The sequence below is a fragment of the Oncorhynchus clarkii genome, unplaced genomic scaffold (genome assembly GCF_045791955.1).
Source record: "Oncorhynchus clarkii lewisi isolate Uvic-CL-2024 unplaced genomic scaffold, UVic_Ocla_1.0 unplaced_contig_1721_pilon_pilon, whole genome shotgun sequence".
Taxonomy (NCBI): domain Eukaryota; kingdom Metazoa; phylum Chordata; class Actinopteri; order Salmoniformes; family Salmonidae; genus Oncorhynchus; species Oncorhynchus clarkii.
Window position 1 is genome coordinate 83,734 of NW_027260940.1, and position 19,546 is coordinate 103,279.

The 19,546-nt window shown below is 47.7% G+C and overlaps 2 protein-coding genes across 2 annotated transcripts; both read left to right on the forward strand.

The window, feature by feature from the left end:
• The first annotated feature begins 4,155 nt into the window (after window positions 1–4,155).
• LOC139402464 (neutral cholesterol ester hydrolase 1-like) lies at window positions 4,156–14,050 on the forward strand. The gene is made up of 6 exons (XM_071146424.1): window positions 4,156–4,563; window positions 5,280–5,517; window positions 11,938–12,007; window positions 12,210–12,381; window positions 12,449–12,588; window positions 12,690–14,050. The coding sequence occupies exons 1-6, from the start codon at window positions 4,423–4,425 to the stop codon at window positions 13,174–13,176; spliced, it is 1,248 nt and encodes a 415-aa protein (XP_071002525.1). The 5' UTR covers window positions 4,156–4,422; the 3' UTR covers window positions 13,177–14,050.
• Window positions 14,051–14,534: 484 nt separating this feature from the next.
• On the forward strand, window positions 14,535–18,659 carry LOC139402468 (propionyl-CoA carboxylase beta chain, mitochondrial-like). The gene is made up of 13 exons (XM_071146429.1): window positions 14,535–14,807; window positions 14,912–15,031; window positions 15,153–15,221; window positions 15,297–15,353; window positions 15,447–15,560; window positions 15,665–15,775; window positions 15,921–16,150; window positions 16,249–16,330; window positions 16,400–16,523; window positions 16,600–16,707; window positions 16,879–17,078; window positions 17,575–17,674; window positions 17,752–18,659. Exons 1-13 carry the CDS (start codon window positions 14,562–14,564, stop codon window positions 17,871–17,873), a joined length of 1,683 nt encoding a protein of 560 aa, XP_071002530.1. The 5' UTR covers window positions 14,535–14,561; the 3' UTR covers window positions 17,874–18,659.
• Window positions 18,660–19,546: the final 887 nt, after the last annotated feature.

Genomic DNA, 19,546 nt, shown 5'->3' on the forward strand with positions numbered 1-19,546 from the left:
TGTGGTGTGTGTATAGACAGTATATCATTTAGAAAGGCAATGGTATGTACAGTAGGAGGTATATTAGGCTAGGTATATTACAATAGATACATACACGGTGAGTAAACAACAGTATATAAACAGAATATGAGGGGCCAGCGTTCAATGACTATCTATATACATGAGGCATTGGTCTCAAGTTGCAGGGCAGAGCACCAGGCAGGTAGCCGGCTAGTGACAGTGTCTAAGGCTAGTGACAGTGTCTAAGGCTAGTGACAGTGTCTAAGGTGCAGGCCAGGGTACCTGCTAGTGATGGCTGTTCAACAGTCAGATGACCTGGAGATTTTTTTAATTTGGTCAGGACTCATGGTTAGGAAAACCCCAAGCTGTAGCTGTCTTGTGGTTCAGTGGCTGAACAATCTTCTGGCCACTGACGACCCTTGCTGTCCTAATATGAAATCTAACTGTGCCAGTACAGACCACACTATGTTTAAATTCTGAGACCAATAGCGTCACCTACTGGTCATACTAGTCAACTGCAGTCGCGACCGAAAAACGTTGTTTCCCATCCTACCATTCGCTGTAGGCTCTCACACACTGGGGTAGTTAATGGATTTGGGAGTGAGGTGTTGTTAGCTTTATGATTCAGACTTTTCCAGCATTACAGTATCAGTCAGAAATGTGGACACACCTACTCATTCCAGGGGTTTTCTTTATTTTTACTATTTTCTACATTGTAGAATAATAGTGAAGACATCAAAACAATGAAATAACACAAGTGAAATCATGTAGTAACCAAAAAAGTGTTAAACAAATCAAAATGTATTTTATATTTGAGATTCTTCAAAGTAGCCACCCTTTGCCTTGATGGCAGCGTTGCACACTCTTTGCATTCTCTCAACCAGTTTCATGAAGTGGTCACCTGGAATGCATTTCAATTAACAGGTGTGCCTTGTTAAAAGTTCATTTGCGGAATTTCTTTCCTTCTTAATGCGTTTGAGCCAATCAGTTGTGTAGTGACAAGGTAGGGTTGGTATACAGAAGATAGCCCTATTTGGTAAAAGACCAAGTCCATATTATGGTAAGAACAGCTCAAATAAGCAAAGAGAAACGACAGTCCATCATTACTTTAAGACATGAAGGTCAGTCAAAAGGTCACGGAAAATTTCAAGAAACGTTTATTCAAGTGTAGTTGCAAAAACCATCAAGCGCTATGATGAAACTGGCCCCATGAGGACCTCCACAGGAAAGGAAGACCCAGAGTTACCTCTGCTGCAGAGGATATGTTTATTAGAGTTAACTGCACCTCAGACTGCAGCCCAAATAAATGCTTCACAGAGTTCAAGTAACAGACATCTCAACATCAACTGTTCAGAAGAGACTGTGGGAATCAGGCCTTCGTGGTCAAATTGCTGCAAAGAAACCACTACTAAAGGACACCAATAAGAAGAGACTTGCTTTGGCCAAGAAACACGAGCAATGGACATTAGACCAGTGGAAATCTGTGCTTAGGTCTGATGAGTCCATATTTGAGATTTTGGTTCCAACCACCTTGTCTTTGTGAGACGCAGAGTAGGTGAACGGATGATCTCTGCATGTGTGGTTCCCAAAGTGAAGCATGGAGGAGGTGTGATGGTGTGGGGGTGCTTTGCTGTTGACACTGTCTGTGATTTACTTAGAATTCAAGGTACACTTAACCAGCATGGCTACCACAGAATTCTGCAGCGACACGCCATCCCAGCTGGTTTGCGCTTAGTGGGACAATCATTTGTTTTTCAGGACAATGACCCAAAACACACCTCCGGGCTGTATAAGGGCAATTTTACCAAAGACAGAGATAGTGCTGCATCAGATGACCTGGCCTCCACAATCACCTGACCTTAACCTAATTGAGATGGCTTGGGATGAGTTGTACCGCAGAGTGAAGGAAAAGCAGCCAACAAGTGCTCAGCATATGTGGGAACTCCTTCAAGACTGTTGGAAAAGCATTCCAGGTGAAGCTGGTTGAGAGAATGCCAAGAGTGTGCAAAGCTGTCATCGAGGCAAAGGGTGGCTACTTTGAAGAATCTCAAATCTCAAATATATTTAGATTTGTTCATCACTTTTTTGGTTAATACATGATTCCATATGTATTTTTTCATAGATTATACAAATAAATCAAAATAAGAGTAACAAATTATTAAAGAGCAGCAGTAAAATAACAATAGCGAGACTATATACAGGGGGTACCGGTTCAGAGTCAATGTGTGGGGGCACCGGTTAGTCAAGGTAAATGAGGTAGTATATGTACATGTAGGTAGAGTTATTAAAATTACTATCTATAGATAATAAACAGAGAGTAGCAGCAGCGTAAAAGGGGGGCAATGCAAATAATCTGGGTAGCCAATTGATTAGATGTTCAGGAGTCTTGTGGCTTGGGGGTAGAAGCTGTTTAGAAGCCTCTTGTACCTAGACTTGGCCCTCTGGTATCACCTGCCTTGCAGTAGTGTAGAGAACAGTCTATGACTAGGGTGGCTGGAGTCTTTGACAATTTTTAGGGCCTTCTTCTGACACCGCCTGGTATAGAGGTCCTGGGTGGCAGAAAGCTTGGCCCTAGTGATGTACTGGGCCGTACGCACTACCCTCTGTAGTGCCTTGTGGTTGGAGGCCGAGCAGTTGCAAGATCAGGCAGTGATGCAACCAGTCACGATGCTCTCGATGGTGCAGCTGTAAAACCTTTTGAGGATCTGAGGACCCATGCCAAATATTTTCTGTCTCTGTTCACGGCTGTCTTGGTGTGCTTGGACCACTGTTGTGTCATCGGCAAACTTAATAATGGTGTTGGAGTCGCGCCTGGCCATGCAGTCATGAGTGAACAAGGAGTACAGGAGGGAACTGAGCACGCACTCCTGAGGGGCCCCTGTGATGAGGATCAGCATGGCGGATGTGTTGTTACCTACCCTTACTACCTGGGAGCGGCCCGTCAGGAAGTCCAGGATCGAGTTGCGGAGGGAGGTGTTTAGTCCCAGGGTCCTTAGCTTATTGATGAGCTTTGAGGGCAATATGGTGTTGAACGCTGAGCTGTAGTCAGTGAATAGCATTTTCACATAGTTGTTCCTTTTGTCCACGTGTGAAAGGGCAGTGTGGAGTGCAATAGAGATGGCATCATCTGTGGATCTGTTGGTGCAATTTGCAAATTGGAGTGGGACTAGGCTTTCTGGGATAATGTTGTTGATGTGAGCTATGACCAGCCTTTCAAAGCATTTCAAGGCTTCAGACGTGGGTGCTACGGGTCGGTAGTCATTTAGGCAGGTTACCTTAGTTTTCTTGGGCACAGGGACTATGGTGGTCTGCTTGAAACATGTTGGTACTACAGACTCACAGACTCAGACAGGGAGAGGTTGAAAATGTCAGTGAAGACACTTGCAAGTTGGTCAGTGCATGCTCGGAGCACACGTTCTGGTCATCCGTCTGGCCCTGCGGCCTTGTGAATATTGACCTGTTTAAAGGTCTTACTCACATAGGCTGCTGCAGAGAGCATGATCACACAGTCGTCCAGAACAGCTGATGCTCTCATGCATGTTTCCGTGTTACTTGCCTCGAAGTGAGCATAGAACTTATTTAGCTTGTCTGGTAGGCTTGTGTCACAGGGCAGGTCTCCTCCATGCTTCCCTTTGTATTCTGTAATAGTTTGCAAGCCCTGTCACATCTGACGAGCGTCTAGGGGGGGGTGTAGTACAATTCAACGCTTTGCCTCTTTGATGGTTCGTCGGCGGGTATAGCGAGATTTCCCTGAACTAATTACAGTTGGTTTTATTTATGAAAGTCCTTAGGGGTGGAAGCTATTTACCTTTTAATCAAGTCTTTTTTTCCCACTTATAATAATATGAAATCATAGAAAATAGCCCAAGGTCAAAAATAGAAAAGGAATTGCCTTACATTTTATTGTTGAAGTCCCTGAACCAATCAAAGCTGGTTGAATTCATGCAAGTGATTTGGGGTGGAGGCTACTGAAGTTTAGCCATAGATTGGACTGGCCAGGTCTCTGAACCAGTTGTTTTTATATATGGGGTGGAAGTATTTATCTGTAAAGTGAATGAAAATGAATTGTTAAAGTAAAAAAAAAAGCTCAGCAAATTGCCGTGGAATTGAGAGCGATGTCATGTGATTTAGAAACTATTGCCACGTTTCATTACCATCCAAAAATAGGCGTTGCAGTTTTAAGACGTTACCTCTGAGCGGAGGGGAGTAACGTTTTAGCTAAGAAAATACGACACCGAATATGCAAAAACAAGGGGTGTAACTTTTTCGATATCGATAACTGGTTCAGAATATGTCATTTATATCATTCTTACACGTTCGGTTGAAGCGGTATTAACGAGAGAAGTCGGAATCTTTAATATAAAGCTAACCCAGTCTCATGTTAGGGAGATAGCTAACGTTAGTAATACTGGTGTTTTAAAGATGAAGTTGTCTTCTGTTGTAGTAACATTGATATTAACGGTGGGTGTTTCTTATTACATCTATACACCGTTACCTGCTGCCATCGAGGAGCCTTTGAAACTGATGCTGCTGGACGCCTTATTCCGTGCTATGCTGCAAGTGGTAAGAAACAAGAAGAATGGCTATAAGCGAAATCATACTTTACATTGCATTAGCTTGACAGTTCTTTAAATGAACGAGTAGTAGGCAATGCTTTCTCTATCACTCGACGTATGTATCGCATTCAGGTGCTGCAGCCTATTGGTTTAAGACACTGAGTTGGAGGCTATACTAGCTAAATCGTTTTTATAATGCAGCTAACATGTGGCGCGTTGTAAAGCTAGCTAGTTAGTCTGAACAAGTAGAACATGTGAACTGATTTGGTGATAGACATAAAACAATGCTTTACTGTGCTTTCTCCAGCCCTTGTGTGAAATCATATGTGGATAATTGATTTGAATTAGCTAAATACAGCACAAGCTCTTTTACAGTCCGTGTGTGTGTGTGTGTGTGTGTGTGGCCCTTCACCTAGATTTCACACAGTCATGGGGTAAGTAGATTGCTAAAAGTGTCCTCTGGGAGCCCTATCCTGGCCAAGGATCTGTGCTGTCTTGCCAACTCCTATGGTGGTCATTGCCAAGGGTGTGACATTGACCATAGGAGTTGGTAGGACAGAACAAACACTAACTCTCAAGTCAAAGCCCTAGCCCCTAGAACAGGGTTAGCATACTAAACTACCAGGGATACTCCAGCTCTCTGACCTCATTCAAATGCCTCTCTCTCTTGCCCTCTCCATCTCCCCCCTATCTCTCTGTCCTTCTCTCCCCCTTCTCCCCCAGGGTGACCTGTGCCAGTGTCTGGGTCTCAGTCACCACATCCCATGGATTCGGGGGACCATATCGGGGCTGGAGACCCTGGGGGAGATGGCGGGAGGGCAGAGAGGTGGGGTGAGGGTGAGTGACGTGGACTTTGACAGAGTCCCGGTGCGTGTGTACGAGCCCCCGGCGGGAGGAGAGGGGGGTCTGAGGAGGGCTGTGATGTTCTACCATGGAGGAGGATGGGCCCTGGGGGCCACCAGTAAGTGTGTGTGTTTACCAGCATAAACACATCTAGTTCATGATGTAACCCTAATGTAGCAACCTTTGATTTCTCACTGTCTTCCTCTTTCTCTCCTCTACTCCCCAATCTCTCTCCTCCTCTACTCCCCCATCTCTCTCTCTTTCTCTCCTCTACTCCCCCATCTCTCTCTCTCCTCTACTCCCCCATCTCTCTCTCTCCTCTACTCCCCCATCTCTCTTGCTTTCTCTCCTCTACTCCCCCATCTCTCTCGCTTTCTCTCCTCTACTCCCCCATCTCTCTCTCTCCTCTACTCCCCCATCTCTCTCTCTCCTCTACTCCCCCATCTCTCTCTCTCCTCTACTCCCCCATCTCTCTTGCTTTCTCTCCTCTACTCCCCCATCTCTCTCGCTTTCTCTCCTCTACTCCCCCATCTCTCTCGCTTTCTCTCCTCTACTCCCCCATCTCTCGCTTTCTCTCCTCTACTCCCCCATCTCTCTCTTTCTCTCCTCTACTCCCCCATCTCTCTCTTTCTCTCCTCTACTCCCCCATCTCTCTCTGTCTCTCCTCTACTCCCCCATCTCTCTCTCGCTTTCTCTCCTCTACTCCCCCATCTCTCTCTCTCTTTCTCTCCTCTACTCCCCCATCTCTCTCTCTTTCTCTCCTCTACTCCCCCATCTCTCTCTCTTTCTCTCCTCTACTCCCCCATCTCTCTCTCTTTCTCTCCTCTACTCCCCCATCTCTCTCTCTCTTTCTCTCCTCTACTCCCCCATCTCTCTCTCTTTCTCTCCTCTACTCCCCCATCTCTCTCTCTCTCTCTTTCTCTCCTCTACTCCCCCATCTCTCTCTCTTTCTCTCCTCTACTCCCCCATCTCTCTCTCTTTCTCTCCTCTACTCCCCCATCTCTCTCTTTCTCTCCTCTACTCCCCCATCTCTCTCTTTCTCTCCTCTACTCCCCCATCTCTCTCTTTCTCTCCTCTACTCCCCCATCTCTCTCTCTCTCTCTTTCTCTCCTCGACTCCCCAATCTCTCTCTTTCTCTCCTCTACTCCCCCATCTCTCTCTTTCTCTCCTCTACTCCCCCATCTCTCTCGCTTTCTCTCCTCTACTCCCCCATCTCTCTCGCTTTCTCTCCTCTACTCCCCAATCTCTCTCGCTTTATCTCGTCCTGTACTGCCCCATCTCTCTCTCTCTCTCTCTCCTCTACTCCCCCATCTCTCTCTTTCTCTCCTCTACTCCCCCATCTCTCTCTTTCTCTCCTCTACTCCCCCATCTCTCTCTTTCTCTCCTCTACTCCCCCATCTCTTTCTCTCCTCTACACCCCCATCTCTTTCTCTCCTCTACACCCCCATCTATCTCTCTCCTCTACTCCCCCATCTCTCTCTCTCTACTCCCCCATCTCTCTCTCCTCTACTCCCCCATCTCTCTCTTTCTCTCCTCTACTCCCCCATCTCTCTCTTTTTCTCCTCTACTCCCCCATCTCTCTCTTTCTCTCCTCTACTCCCCCATCTCTCTCTTTCTCTCCTCTACTCCCCCATCTCTCTTTCTCTCCTCTACTCCCCCATCTCTCTCTTTCTCTCCTCTACTCCTCCATCTCTCTCTTTCTCCCCTCTACTCCCCATCTCTCTCTCTTTCTCCCCTCTACTCCCCATCTCTCTCTCTTTCTCTCCTCTACTCCCCCATCTCTCTCTCTTTCTCTCCTCTACTCCCCCATCTCTCTCTCTTTCTCTCCTCTACTCCCCAATCTCTCTCTCTTTCTCTCCTCTACTCCCCCATCTCTCTCGCTTTCTCTCCTCCTGTACTGCCCCATCTCTCTCGCTTTCTCTCCTCTACTCCCCCATCTCTCTCTCTCTCTCCTTTACTCCCACATCTCTCTCTCTTTCTCTCCTCTACTCCCCCATCTATTTCTCTCCTCTACTCCCCCATCTCTCTCTCTCCTCTACTCCCCCATCTCTCTCTCTCCTCTACTCCCCCATCTCTCTCTCTCCTCTACTCCCCCATCTCTCTCCTCTACTCCCCCATCTCTCTCTCCTCTACTCCCCCATCTCTCTCTCTTTCTCTCCTCTACTCCCCCATCTCTCTCTCTCTCCTCTACTCCCCCATCTCTCTCTCCTCTACTCCCCCATCTCTCGCTTTCTCTCCTCTACTCCCCCATCTCTCTCTTTCTCTCCTCTACTCCCCCATCTCTCTCTCTCTCTTCTACTCCCCCATCTCTTTCTCTCCTCTACTCCCCGATCTCTCTCTCTCCTCTACTCCCCCATCTCTCTCTCTCCTCTACTCCCCCATCTCTCTCTCTCCTCTACTCCCCCATCTCTCTCACTCCTCTACTCCACCATCTCTCTCTCTCTCTCTCCTCTACTCCCCCATCTCTCTCTCTCTCTCCTCTACTCCCCCATCTCTCTCTTTCTCTCCTCTACTCCCCCATCTCTCTCTCTCTCCTCTACTCCCCCATCTCTCTCTCCTCTACTCCCCCATCTCTCTCTTTTTCTCCTCTACTCCCCCATCTCTCGCTTTCTCTCCTCTACTCCCCCATCTCTCTCTTTCTCTCCTTCTCTACCCACCCTAATTCTCTCTCCTTCTCTACCCACCCTAATTATTTCTCTCCTTCTCTACCCATCCTAACTCTTTCTCTCCTTCTCTACTCCCCCATCTATTTCTCTCCTCTACTCCCCCATCTCTCTCTCTCCTCTACTCCCCCATCTCTCTCTCTCCTCTACTCCCCCATCTCTCTCTCTCCTCTACTCCCCCATCTCTCTCTCTCCTCTACTCCCCCATCTCTCTCTCTCTCCTCTACTCCCCCATCTCTCTCTCTCTCCTCTACTCCCCATCTCTCTCTTTCTCTCCTCTACTCCCCCATCTCTCTCTCTCTCCTCTACTCCCCCATCTCTCTCTCCTCTACTCCCCCATCTCTCTCTCCTCTACTCCCCCATCTCTCTCTTTTTCTCCTCTACTCCCCCCTCTCTCGCTTTCTCTCCTCTACTCCCCCATCTCTCTCTTTCTCTCCTTCTCTACCCACCCTAATTCTCTCTCCTTCTCTACCCATCCTAACTCTTTCTCTCCTTCTCTACTCCCCCCACCTCTCTCCTTCTCTACTCCCCCCACCTCTCTCTTTCTCTCCTTCTCTACCCATCCTAACTCTTTCTCTCCTTCTCTACCCACCCTAATTCTCTCTCCTTCTCTACCCACCCTAATTCTCTCTCCTTCTCTACCCATCCTAACTCTTTCTCTCCTTCTCTACTCCCCCCACCTCTCTCCACCTCTCTCTCTACGCCCCCCACCTCTCTCCTTCTCTACTCCCCCCACCTCTCTCCTTCTCTACGCCCCCCACCTCTCTCCTTCTCTACGCCCCCCACCTCTCTCCTTCTCTACTCCCCCCACCTCTCTCCTTCTCTACTCCCCCTACCTCTCTCCTTCTCTACTCCCCCTACCTCTCTCCTTCTCTACCCATCCTAACTCTCTCTCCTTCTCTACCCATCCTAACTCTTTCTCTCCTTCTCTACTCCCCCCACCTCTCTCCTTCTCTACTCCCCCTACCTCTCTCCTTCTCTACTCCCCCATCTATCTCTTTCTCTCCTCTACTCCCCCATCTCTCTCTCTCTCCTCTACTCCCCCATCTCTCTCTTTTTCTCCTCTACTCCCCCATCTCTCGCTTTCTCTCCTCTACTCCCCCATCTCTCTCTTTCTCTCCTTCTCTACCCACCCTAATTCTCTCTCCTTCTCTACTCCCCCCACCTCTCTCTTTCTCTCCTTCTCTACCCACCCTAATTCTCTCTCCTTCTCTACCCATCCTAACTCTTTCTCTCCTTCTCTACTCCCCCCACCTCTCTCCTTCTCTACTCCCCCTACCTCTCTCCTTCTCTACTCCCCCCACCTCTCTCTTTCTCTCCTCTACTCCCCCATCTCTCTCTCTCTCTTCTACTCCCCCATCTCTTTCTCTCCTCTACTCCCCCATCTCTCTCTCTCCTCTACTCCCCCATCTCTCTCTCTCCTCTACTCCCCCATCTCTCTCACTCCTCTACTCCACCATCTCTCTCTCTCTCTCTCTCCTCTACTCCCCCATCTCTCTCTCTCTCTTCTACTCCCCCATCTCTTTCTCTCCTCTACTCCCCCATCTCTCTCTCTCCTCTACTCCCCCATCTCTCTCTCTCCTCTACTCCCCCATCTCTCTCTCTCCTCTACTCCCCCATCTCTCTCACTCCTCTACTCCACCATCTCTCTCTCTCTCTCTCCTCCCCCATCTCTCTCTCTCACTCCTCTACTCCCCCATCTCTCTCTTTCTCTCCTCTACTCCCCCATCTCTCTCTCTCTCCTCTACTCCCCCATCTCTCTCTCCTCTACTCCCCCATCTCTCTCTTTTTCTCCTCTACTCCCCCATCTCTCGCTTTCTCTCCTCTACTCCCCCATCTCTCTCTTTCTCTCCTTCTCTACCCACCCTAATTCTCTCTCCTTCTCTACCCACCCTAATTATTTCTCTCCTTCTCTACCCATCCTAACTCTTTCTCTCCTTCTCTACTCCCCCATCTCTCTCTTTCTCTCCTCTACTCCCCCATCTCTCTCTCTCTCCTCTACTCCCCCATCTCTCTCTCTCTCCTCTACTCCCCCATCTCTCTCTCTCCTCTACTCCCCCATCTCTCTCTTTCTCTCCTCTACTCCCCCATCTCTCTCTCTCTCCTCTACTCCCCCATCTCTCTCTCCTCTACTCCCCCATCTCTCTCTTTTTCTCCTCTACTCCCCCATCTCTCGCTTTCTCTCCTCTACTCCCCCATCTCTCTCTTTCTCTCCTTCTCTACCCACCCTAATTCTCTCTCCTTCTCTACCCATCCTAACTCTTTCTCTCCTTCTCTACTCCCCCCACCTCTCTCCTTCTCTACTCCCCCTACCTCTCTCCTTCTCTACGCCCCCCACCTCTCTCTTTCTCTCCTTCTCTACCCATCCTAACTCTTTCTCTCCTTCTCTACCCACCCTAATTCTCTCTCCTTCTCTACCCACCCTAATTCTCTCTCCTTCTCTACCCATCCTAACTCTTTCTCTCCTTCTCTACTCCCCCCACCTCTCTCCTTCTCTACGCCCCCCACCTCTCTCCTTCTCTACTCCCCCCACCTCTCTCCTTCTCTACGCCCCCCACCTCTCTCCTTCTCTACGCCCCCCACCTCTCTCCTTCTCTACTCCCCCCACCTCTCTCCTTCTCTACTCCCCCTACCTCTCTCCTTCTCTACTCCCCCTACCTCTCTCTTTCTCTCCTTCTCTACCCATCCTAACTCTCTCTCCTTCTCTACCCATCCTAACTCTTTCTCTCCTTCTCTACTCCCCCCACCTCTCTCCTTCTCTACTCCCCCTACCTCTCTCCTTCTCTACTCCCCCATCTATCTCTTTCTCTCCTCTACTCCCCCATCTCTCTCTCTCTCCTCTACTCCCCCATCTCTCTCTCCTCTACTCCCCCATCTCTCTCTTTTTCTCCTCTACTCCCCCATCTCTCGCTTTCTCTCCTCTACTCCCCCATCTCTCTCTCTCTCCTTCTCTACCCACCCTAATTCTCTCTCCTTCTCTACTCCCCCCACCTCTCTCTTTCTCTCCTTCTCTACCCACCCTAATTCTCTCTCCTTCTCTACCCATCCTAACTCTTTCTCTCCTTCTCTACTCCCCCCACCTCTCTCCTTCTCTACTCCCCCTACCTCTCTCCTTCTCTACTCCCCCTACCTCTCTCCTTCTCTACTCCCCCCACCTCTCTCTTTCTCTCCTTCTCTACCCATCCTAACTCTTTCTCTCCTTCTCTACCCATCCTAACTCTTTCTCTCCTTCTCTACCCATCCTAATTCTCTCTCCTTCTCTACCCACCCTAATTCTCTCTCCTTCTCTACCCATCCTAACTCTCTCTCCTTCTCTACCCATCCTAACTCTTTCTCTCCTTCTCTACTCCCCCTACCTCTCTCCTTCTCTACTCCCCCCACCTCTCTCTTTCTCTCCTTCTCTACCCATCCTAACTCTTTCTCTCCTTCTCTACTCCCCCCACCTCTCTCTTTCTCTCCTTCTCTACCCATCCTAACTCTTTCTCTCCTTCTCTACCCATCCTAACTCTTTCTCTCCTTCTCTACCCATCCTAACTCTTTCTCTCCTTCTCTACCCATCCTAACTCTTTCTCTCCTTCTCTACTCCCCCCACCTCTCTCCTTCTCTACTCCCCCTACCTCTCTCTTTCTCTCCTTCTCTACCCATCCTAACTCTCTCTCCTTCTCTACCCATCCTAACTCTTTCTCTCTTTCTCTACTCCCCCCACCTCTCTCCTTCTCTACTCCCCCTACCTCTCTCCTTCTCTACTCCCCCTACCTCTCTCCTTCTCTACGCCCCCCACCTCTCTCTTTCTCTCCTTCTCTACCCACCCTAACTCTTTCTCTCCTTCTCGACTCACCCCACCTCTCTCTTCCCCCTCCCTGTCTTCCTCTCAGAGGTGGGGAGCTATGATGTCTTGTGTAGGCAGATGTCTGATGAGCTGAATGCAGTGGTTGTGTCTGTAGAGTAAGTGTGTCTCCTCTTTTCACACTGTATTAGCTTCAGTTACACACACACACACACACACACACAATATGAAAGTCTTGGGTTCTTATAATGCCATAGTAACAAGTTAAGGTTTGGACAAAATTGTTATAAATTGTTATATTACTGTGTGTGTGTGTGTGTGTGTGTGTGTGTGTGTGTGTGTGTGTGTGTGTGTGTGTAGGTATCGTCTGGCTCCAGAAGTGCATTTCCCTGTGCAGTATGAGGACTGTCTGGCTGCTGCCAAGCACTTCCTGGAGCCGGGCATTCTGGGAAAGTTGTCTGTGGATCCACAGCGTGTGGCCGTGTCAGGCGACAGCGCTGGAGGAAACCTCGCTGCGGCTGTCGCACAGCAGGTACACACAAACACACACACACACACGTCTACACAGACACACTAACACACTCTCCCTGTCTTCACAGATCTCGATAGATGACAGTGTGAGTGTGAAGTTCAGTGTTCAGGCGTTAATCTACCCAGTCCTCCAGGGTCTAGACCTCAACACTCCATCCCACCAACAGAACCACAACATACCCATCCTACACCGCTTTATAATGGCCAGGTACACACACACACGTTCACACACACTGGTGCACATCTGCACACACACACACAGTCACACACACACCTGTGTTAGTAACCCTCCTCTCTCTTTCTCCGTAGGTTCTGGCTGCTCTACCTGGGGGTTGATACCTCTCTCCATCCCCTCCTCTTGTCCCCCTCCTTCCTCCATCATCCCTCCATCCCTCCCTCCCTCCGCTCCCATCTCAACTGGACCAACCTTCTGCCAGCCAAACACATTAAGCATTACAAGCCTGTTGGCATGGAGATGGGGTCACAGGAGGTCATGGGGCAGGAGGGCAATCTTCTCCCGGTGTTGTTGGATGTCCGAGCGGCGCCGCTGCTGGCGGAACAGGGGGTTCTGGGTAGAGCGCCGCGAGCTTACATTCTAACGTGTGAGTACGATGTGCTCAGAGATGACGGGTTGATGTACACCAGGAGGCTACAGGACGCGGGCGTCACGGTTTCCAGCCATCACTATGACGATGGTTTCCACGGCGCCTTGAGTTTTGCACACTGGCCATTTTTCTTTGATGTGGGGAAAAGAATGATCAGAGGATACATGGACTGGCTGCAGGAAAACCTCTAGTGTGTGTGTGTGTGTGTGTGTGTGCAACTGCAAACCCAAAGCCATCTTACAGTCAGAATTTCAGACCAATGTTCAGGTTAGACAAGCAGATGTTTTAAGGCTTTTAAACTGGGTTCAACCTGATTGTTGACCTGGGTTAGAATGTCTCTCTTACTGGGTTAAACTGGATCAAACTGGGTTGGACAGGTGTTTTAAACTGTGTTAGATTGTAAGAATATAACAGAGACACCGTTCCCTGATTTGTAGCTGTTTGCACTCTGGGGTGTGTGTGTGTGTGTGTGTATGTGTCACAATATGTTTGGTTCCGTTAAACACACACACACGCCATCCTATCCCAGCTCTGCTCACCTGACCTGAACAATACATATGCTGTGTTTTCTGTTATCTGTCTGTCAAACTAATACACTAAAATAAACGTCCATCTAAGCCAATCAATGCGCAGTGTTAGAATGTAGTAATCTGGGTAATCTGATAACAGTCCTAGTTCTAGACTAGATTGGGTTAAATTATGTTATGTGCACAACTGGTTTATACATCAATGCAATCTATAAAGAATTGTGCCTCTATGGAAAAACCATGAAGACTCAAAAGGTAGGGTCATACAACAAGATCCCCTGGTGCTGTGAAAAGCAATAACACAACTTGAAAAATAAGTATGTTCTTTAGACAAGTTATGGAGTGAGGACTTCATCTACAACCAGACTGTATTTACACACTTCATCTGACAACGCTGTGAGAGCTTGATCGTTTTCCACTGAACAGAATGATCTCAGTTGTCCCCAGTAACTGCTGCTGGGTGTCAGTACTTTATGTACAATTATGATTGTAATGGTTGCTAGATGTTTAACCCTCTAATAAATATGAATCAGTTTGAGTGCTTCTCTTGTTTTATACTGTAGGCTTACAGTGTTACACATACACATACACACACACACACAGCCAGTACAATATACACACTTGTGTTTCGAAAATGATTTCAACATATGTATAATGCATGATACATTTAGCATGTTGCTTATTCTACCAACCAATTCTACCAATCCAATGTTAGCTCTACAACAGTGCTTAGGAAAGGAGTTGTGGCTAGGAGGGATAGGGCAAAGGGCGTCGGTCAGACCGACCAATCACAGAGGAGATGCCAAACCAACTTTCTGGGGAGTGTAGTTTGTATTTCCATGACATTCAGACCAAACATCAATCTACAACCCCTCAAGGTTGACCTATCATATACGGTTCTAAATATGTTGACACGTCAAGTCAACCTCCCCTCCTGATCTACCTCGTTTTTGACTGGCCATTCAAAAAAAAGAACGTCTGGTGATTGGCTCAATCGCGCGTCACTTTCTTACAGTGCCCACCAACCCTGGTACGTCAGTCAGACAGCAATGGCGGCCTTCGCTGTAGCACGGAGAGGCTGTGGTCTGCTTTCCGGACTAAAAGCTTCTTTTAAAACATTCGGACAGGTAAAACATGGCGTGGCTTCGGCAGCGGTTGCACAGTCCGAGCTGCAGCAACAGTCGCGGCGGTGGTATTCCGTTAGTCATCTCTCCGTCCAGGAGAGGATAGACAGAAAGAGGAATGCTGCGCTGATCGGAGGAGGTCAGAAGAGAATTGACGCGCAACACAAAAGGGTAAATAATCTGAACATGCGCAAGTGTCTGTCAGTTTGGTGTATTTGTGTATCTGTTTGCCTGTCTGTCGGTCCGTTTAGTCTGTGTAATGATCTTCTCCACAGGGGAAGCTGACAGCCAGAGAGAGAGTTGAGCTCCTGTTGGATAAAGACTCGTTTGTAGAGTGTGACATGTTTGTGGAACATCGCTGCTCTGACTTCGGCATGGAAGAGGACCACAACAAGGTAACACTTCACCATAGAGGTTCCTACATTTTATCCAGCCTATGGACACAATGGAATAAACTGATTAATTTAAAAAAAAAGGATTATCATCAACATGGTTTCAGCTTCCCTCTCCCTCTAGTTCGCAGGGGACAGTGTGGTGACTGGACAGGGGAGGATCAACGGAAGGCTGGTGTACGTCTTCAGTCAGGTACACACACACACACACACACATCAAAGTAGTTACCATTTATTTTCATAATAAATGTCTCTTGCTCTGTCTTAGGACTTCACAGTATTTGGAGGCAGTCTGTCTGGGGCTCACGCACAGAAGATCTGTAAGGTAGGAGGACGGGCTCACTCTCCAAATCCTGGTGGTTCACACCACTCCTGCTTCTCATTCATTACTTCTAGTCACATCCCTTTTTGTCTGTAGATCATGGACCAGGCCATGATGGTGGGTGCTCCAGTCATTGGTCTAAACGACTCTGGCGGAGCCAGGATCCAGGAGGGGGTGGAGTCACTGGCTGGATACGCTGACATCTTCCTGGTAAGGGGGCGGGGCTTGATTAGACTGGTTACTGGGATGAGGATGACAGCAAAGAAATGACATCGCTTCGAAAATGTACTCTCCCGGTCTCTTTGTCTTTGTAGAGGAATGTGATGGCTTCAGGTGTGGTTCCTCAGATCTCTCTGATCATGGGTCCCTGTGCTGGAGGAGCTGTCTACTCTCCTGCACTGACCGACTTCACCTTTATGGTCAAGGTAAGACACACACACGGTATAGGAGAACCACAGGACCCTTCCTGCATAGATGCACTGTACAATTAATACAACTAACATGGGTTATATCCAGATCTTTGATTGTGTGTGTGTGTGTGTGTGTGTGTGTGTGTGTGTGTGTGTGTAGGACACCTCATACCTGTTCATCACAGGTCCTGACGTAGTGAAGTCTGTCACCAATGAAGACGTCACTCAAGAGGAACTGGGAGGAGCTAAAACACACACCGCCGTGTCAGGCGTCGCTCACCGTGCGTTTGAGAACGACATCGATGCTCTGCTCAACCTCCGAAACTTCTTCAACTTCCTTCCTCTTAGCAACCAGGACCCCGCCCCTGTTACCGAGTGCCACGACCCCAGGTACCCAACCACAGAACTCGTCTGACAGACTAGCCAATCACAGAACTGAACATGTAATTCATGGGAAGGGCCTTTGATCTCATCCCTCTCCTCTCCAGTGATAGACTGGTTCCTGGTCTGGACACCATTGTTCCCTTTGAGACCACTAAAGCCTACGACATGCTGGACATCATCCAGGGGGTAGGACACACGGACACACACACACACACACAGAGCCTGTTGTCTATTGATCTGTGGTTTTAACTTTAGATTGTGGACGAGAGGGAGTTCTTTGAGATCATGCCTAACTACGCTAAAAACATCGTAGTGGGATTCGCTCGCATGAACGGACGAACTGTTGGAATTGTAGGGAATCAACCTAAAGTAGCGTCTGGTGAGTAGAAGAGTCGGATGGATGGATTAGTGATGATGATGATGATGGTGATGATGCTTCTCCTGTGTGTGTGCAGGTTGCTTGGACATTAACTCATCAGTGAAGGGAGCTCGCTTTGTTCGTTTCTGTGACGCTTTCAACATCCCCATCCTCACCTTCGTGGATGTGCCCGGCTTCCTGCCAGGTAGTGCACAAGTCTGACTTTCCTCATGAACAAGTAAATGTCTCACTTGACAGCTTTCGCATAAATTGTGAAACCGTCGTACTGCGATCAACTGTCATGTTGTTTTGATTCAAAACAAGTTTAAGATTTTTTCAAACCAGAGGATTCCACCTTCCTCGCCGTTTCTCTCAGGTACGTCTCAGGAGTACGGCGGTATCATCCGACACGGGGCCAAGCTACTGTTTGCCTTTGCTGAGGCCACCGTCCCCAAGATCACCATCATCACTAGGAAGGCCTACGGAGGAGCGTATGACGTCATGAGTTCCAAGCACCTGAGAGGAGATGTGAACTACGCCTGGCCGTCTGCAGAGGTGGCCGTGATGGGAGCCAAGGTAACACAACACACACCTTCTACACAACACACACCTTCTACACAAGACCAAGGTAACACAACACACACACAAGTAACACAACACACATGTAACACAACACACACAAGACCAAGGTAACACAACACACACACACACAAGACCAAGGTAACACAACACACACAAGACCAAGGTAACACAACACACACAAGACCAAGGTAACACAACACACACAAGACCAAGGTAACACAACACACACAAGACCAAGGTAACACAACACACACAAGACCAAGGTAACACAACACACACAAGACCAAGGTAACACAACACACACAAGACCAAGGTAACACAACACACACAAGACCAAGGTAACACAACACACACCTTCTACACAAGACCGAGGTAACGCACGCATACTTCTAGCCATGGCAACATTCACAATGTCAAAATGAAACAAAAAGAAAGTCAGTGCTCACTTGAAAACATTCCCAACATGTCTGCCTCTCTAACCTGTTCCCAGGGTGCTGTACAGATCATCTTCAGAGGGAAATCCAACCAGGCAGAGCAGGAGGCTGAATACGTAGAGAAGTTCGCCAACCCTTTCCCTGCCGCTGTCAGAGGTACTACACACACACACACACCATCCATTCCAACAAACCTTACACCCACTCCCCTGTCGTAACCGTGTGTGTTTTAGGGTTCGTGGATGACATCATCGTGCCGTCGACCACCCGGAAGAGGATCTGTAGGGATCTGGAGGTTCTGGCCTCCAAGAAACAGACCAACCCCTGGAAAAAACACGCCAACATCCCACTCTAACAGACACCTTCAACCACCCGACCTGTCTGTCTCCAAGCCCATCACCTGTCTCTCACTTCACCTATAGCTTAGATCAGGGCTCTTCAGCCCTGCTCCTGGATAGCTAGGTTAACTCCAACCCTGCCCTGTAGGTTTTCGCTCAAACCCCAATCTAGCCACCTGATTCTAGTAATTAGCTGGTTGATAAACAATAGGGTTAGTTACAACTGGGGTTGGATCAAAAACCTCCAGGAGGGTAGCTCTCCAGGAACAGGGTTGGAGAGACCTGGCTTAGATCAATTTATGTCTCTAACCCTGTGGGACTTGTTTGGAAGAATCAGCTGTTTTCTATCTGGTTAAATTAACACACCTGCCGTGAGTCCATAGACTAGTTTGTCAAATAAAAATGTCTCTTTGTCCGCGTGTGAGACAATGTTATATCCCAATGGCAGTTTGAACATGTGTGTGATAATCAGCCTCACTCATCCTAGTCACCAATGTTGGAAGAAGTACCCACTTGTCATAATTGACTAAAAGTAAAGATGCCTTAATAGAAAATGACTCAAGTTAAAGTGAAATTCACCCAGTAAATGTCTAAGTGTTTTTTTTTAAATGTAATTGCTAAAATATCAAAAGTATAACTTGCAAATTAGATGGCACCATTTTGTTTTTTCATATCCAGGGGCACACCAACTCATTCTTTGTTTGTAAACGTCAGTGTTTAGTGAGTCTTCCAGATCAGAGGCAGTAAGGATGACCAAGGATGTTCTCTTAATAAATTTGACAATTTTCCTGTCTTGCTAAGCATCGGAAATGTAATGAGTACTTTGGGTGTCAGGGAAAATGTACATTATTTTCTTTAGGAATGTACAGATACTGCTGTTGCTCAGTCTCCATAATTTGGAAAGTGTTTAGAATTTGTCCACATTGTTAAGTTACTGTCTTGGAGCTCTACGGATAAGTCCTTTGACATACTGTGGGACTTTCTTTATTTTATTCCACCTTTATTTAACCAGGTAGGCTAGTTGAGAACACCTTTATTTAACCAGGTAGGCTAGTTGAGAACACCTTTATTTAACCAGGTAGGCTAGTTGAGAACACCTTTATTTAACCAGGTAGGCTAGTTGAGAACAAGTTCTCATTTGCAACTGCGACCTGGCCAAGATAAAGCAAAGCAGTGTGAACAGACAACACAGAGTTACACATGGAATAAACAATTAACAAGTCAATAATACAGTAGAAAAAAGGAGAGTCTATATACATTGTGTGCAAAAGGCATGAGGAGGTAGGCGAATAATTACAATTTTGCAGATTAACACTGGAGTGATAAATGATCAGATGGTCATGTACAGGTAGAGATATTGGTGTGCAAAAGAGCAGAAAAGTAAATAAATAAAAACAGTATGGGGATGAGGTAGGTAAAAATGGGTGGGCTATTTACTGATAGACTATGTGCAGCGATCAGTTAGCTGCTCAGATAGCAGATGTTTGAAGTTGGTGAGGGAGATAAGTCTCCAACTTCAGCGATTTTTGCAATTCGTTCCAGTCACAGGCAGCAGAAAACTGGAACGAAAGGCGGCCAAATGAGGTGTTGGCTTTAGGGATGATCAGTGAGATACACCTGCTGGAGCGCGTGTTACGGGTGGGTGTTGCCATCGTGACCAGTGAACTGAGATAAGGCGGAGCTTTACCTA

Excerpts from the sequence above, each read along its gene's own strand:
- LOC139402464 (XM_071146424.1), top strand. The coding sequence starts at position 4,423 with ATGAAGTTGTCTTCTGTTGTAGTAACATTGATATTAACGGTGGGTGTT. Across the intron at positions 12,382-12,448 it reads CTGCGGCTGTCGCACAGCAG|ATCTCGATAGATGACAGTGT; the intron begins GTACACACAAAC and ends CTGTCTTCACAG. Across the intron at positions 12,589-12,689 it reads CACCGCTTTATAATGGCCAG|GTTCTGGCTGCTCTACCTGG; the intron begins GTACACACACAC and ends CTTTCTCCGTAG.
- LOC139402468 (XM_071146429.1), top strand. The coding sequence starts at position 14,562 with ATGGCGGCCTTCGCTGTAGCACGGAGAGGCTGTGGTCTGCTTTCCGGA. Across the intron at positions 15,561-15,664 it reads GATACGCTGACATCTTCCTG|AGGAATGTGATGGCTTCAGG; the intron begins GTAAGGGGGCGG and ends TTGTCTTTGTAG. Across the intron at positions 16,151-16,248 it reads ACCGAGTGCCACGACCCCAG|TGATAGACTGGTTCCTGGTC; the intron begins GTACCCAACCAC and ends TCTCCTCTCCAG.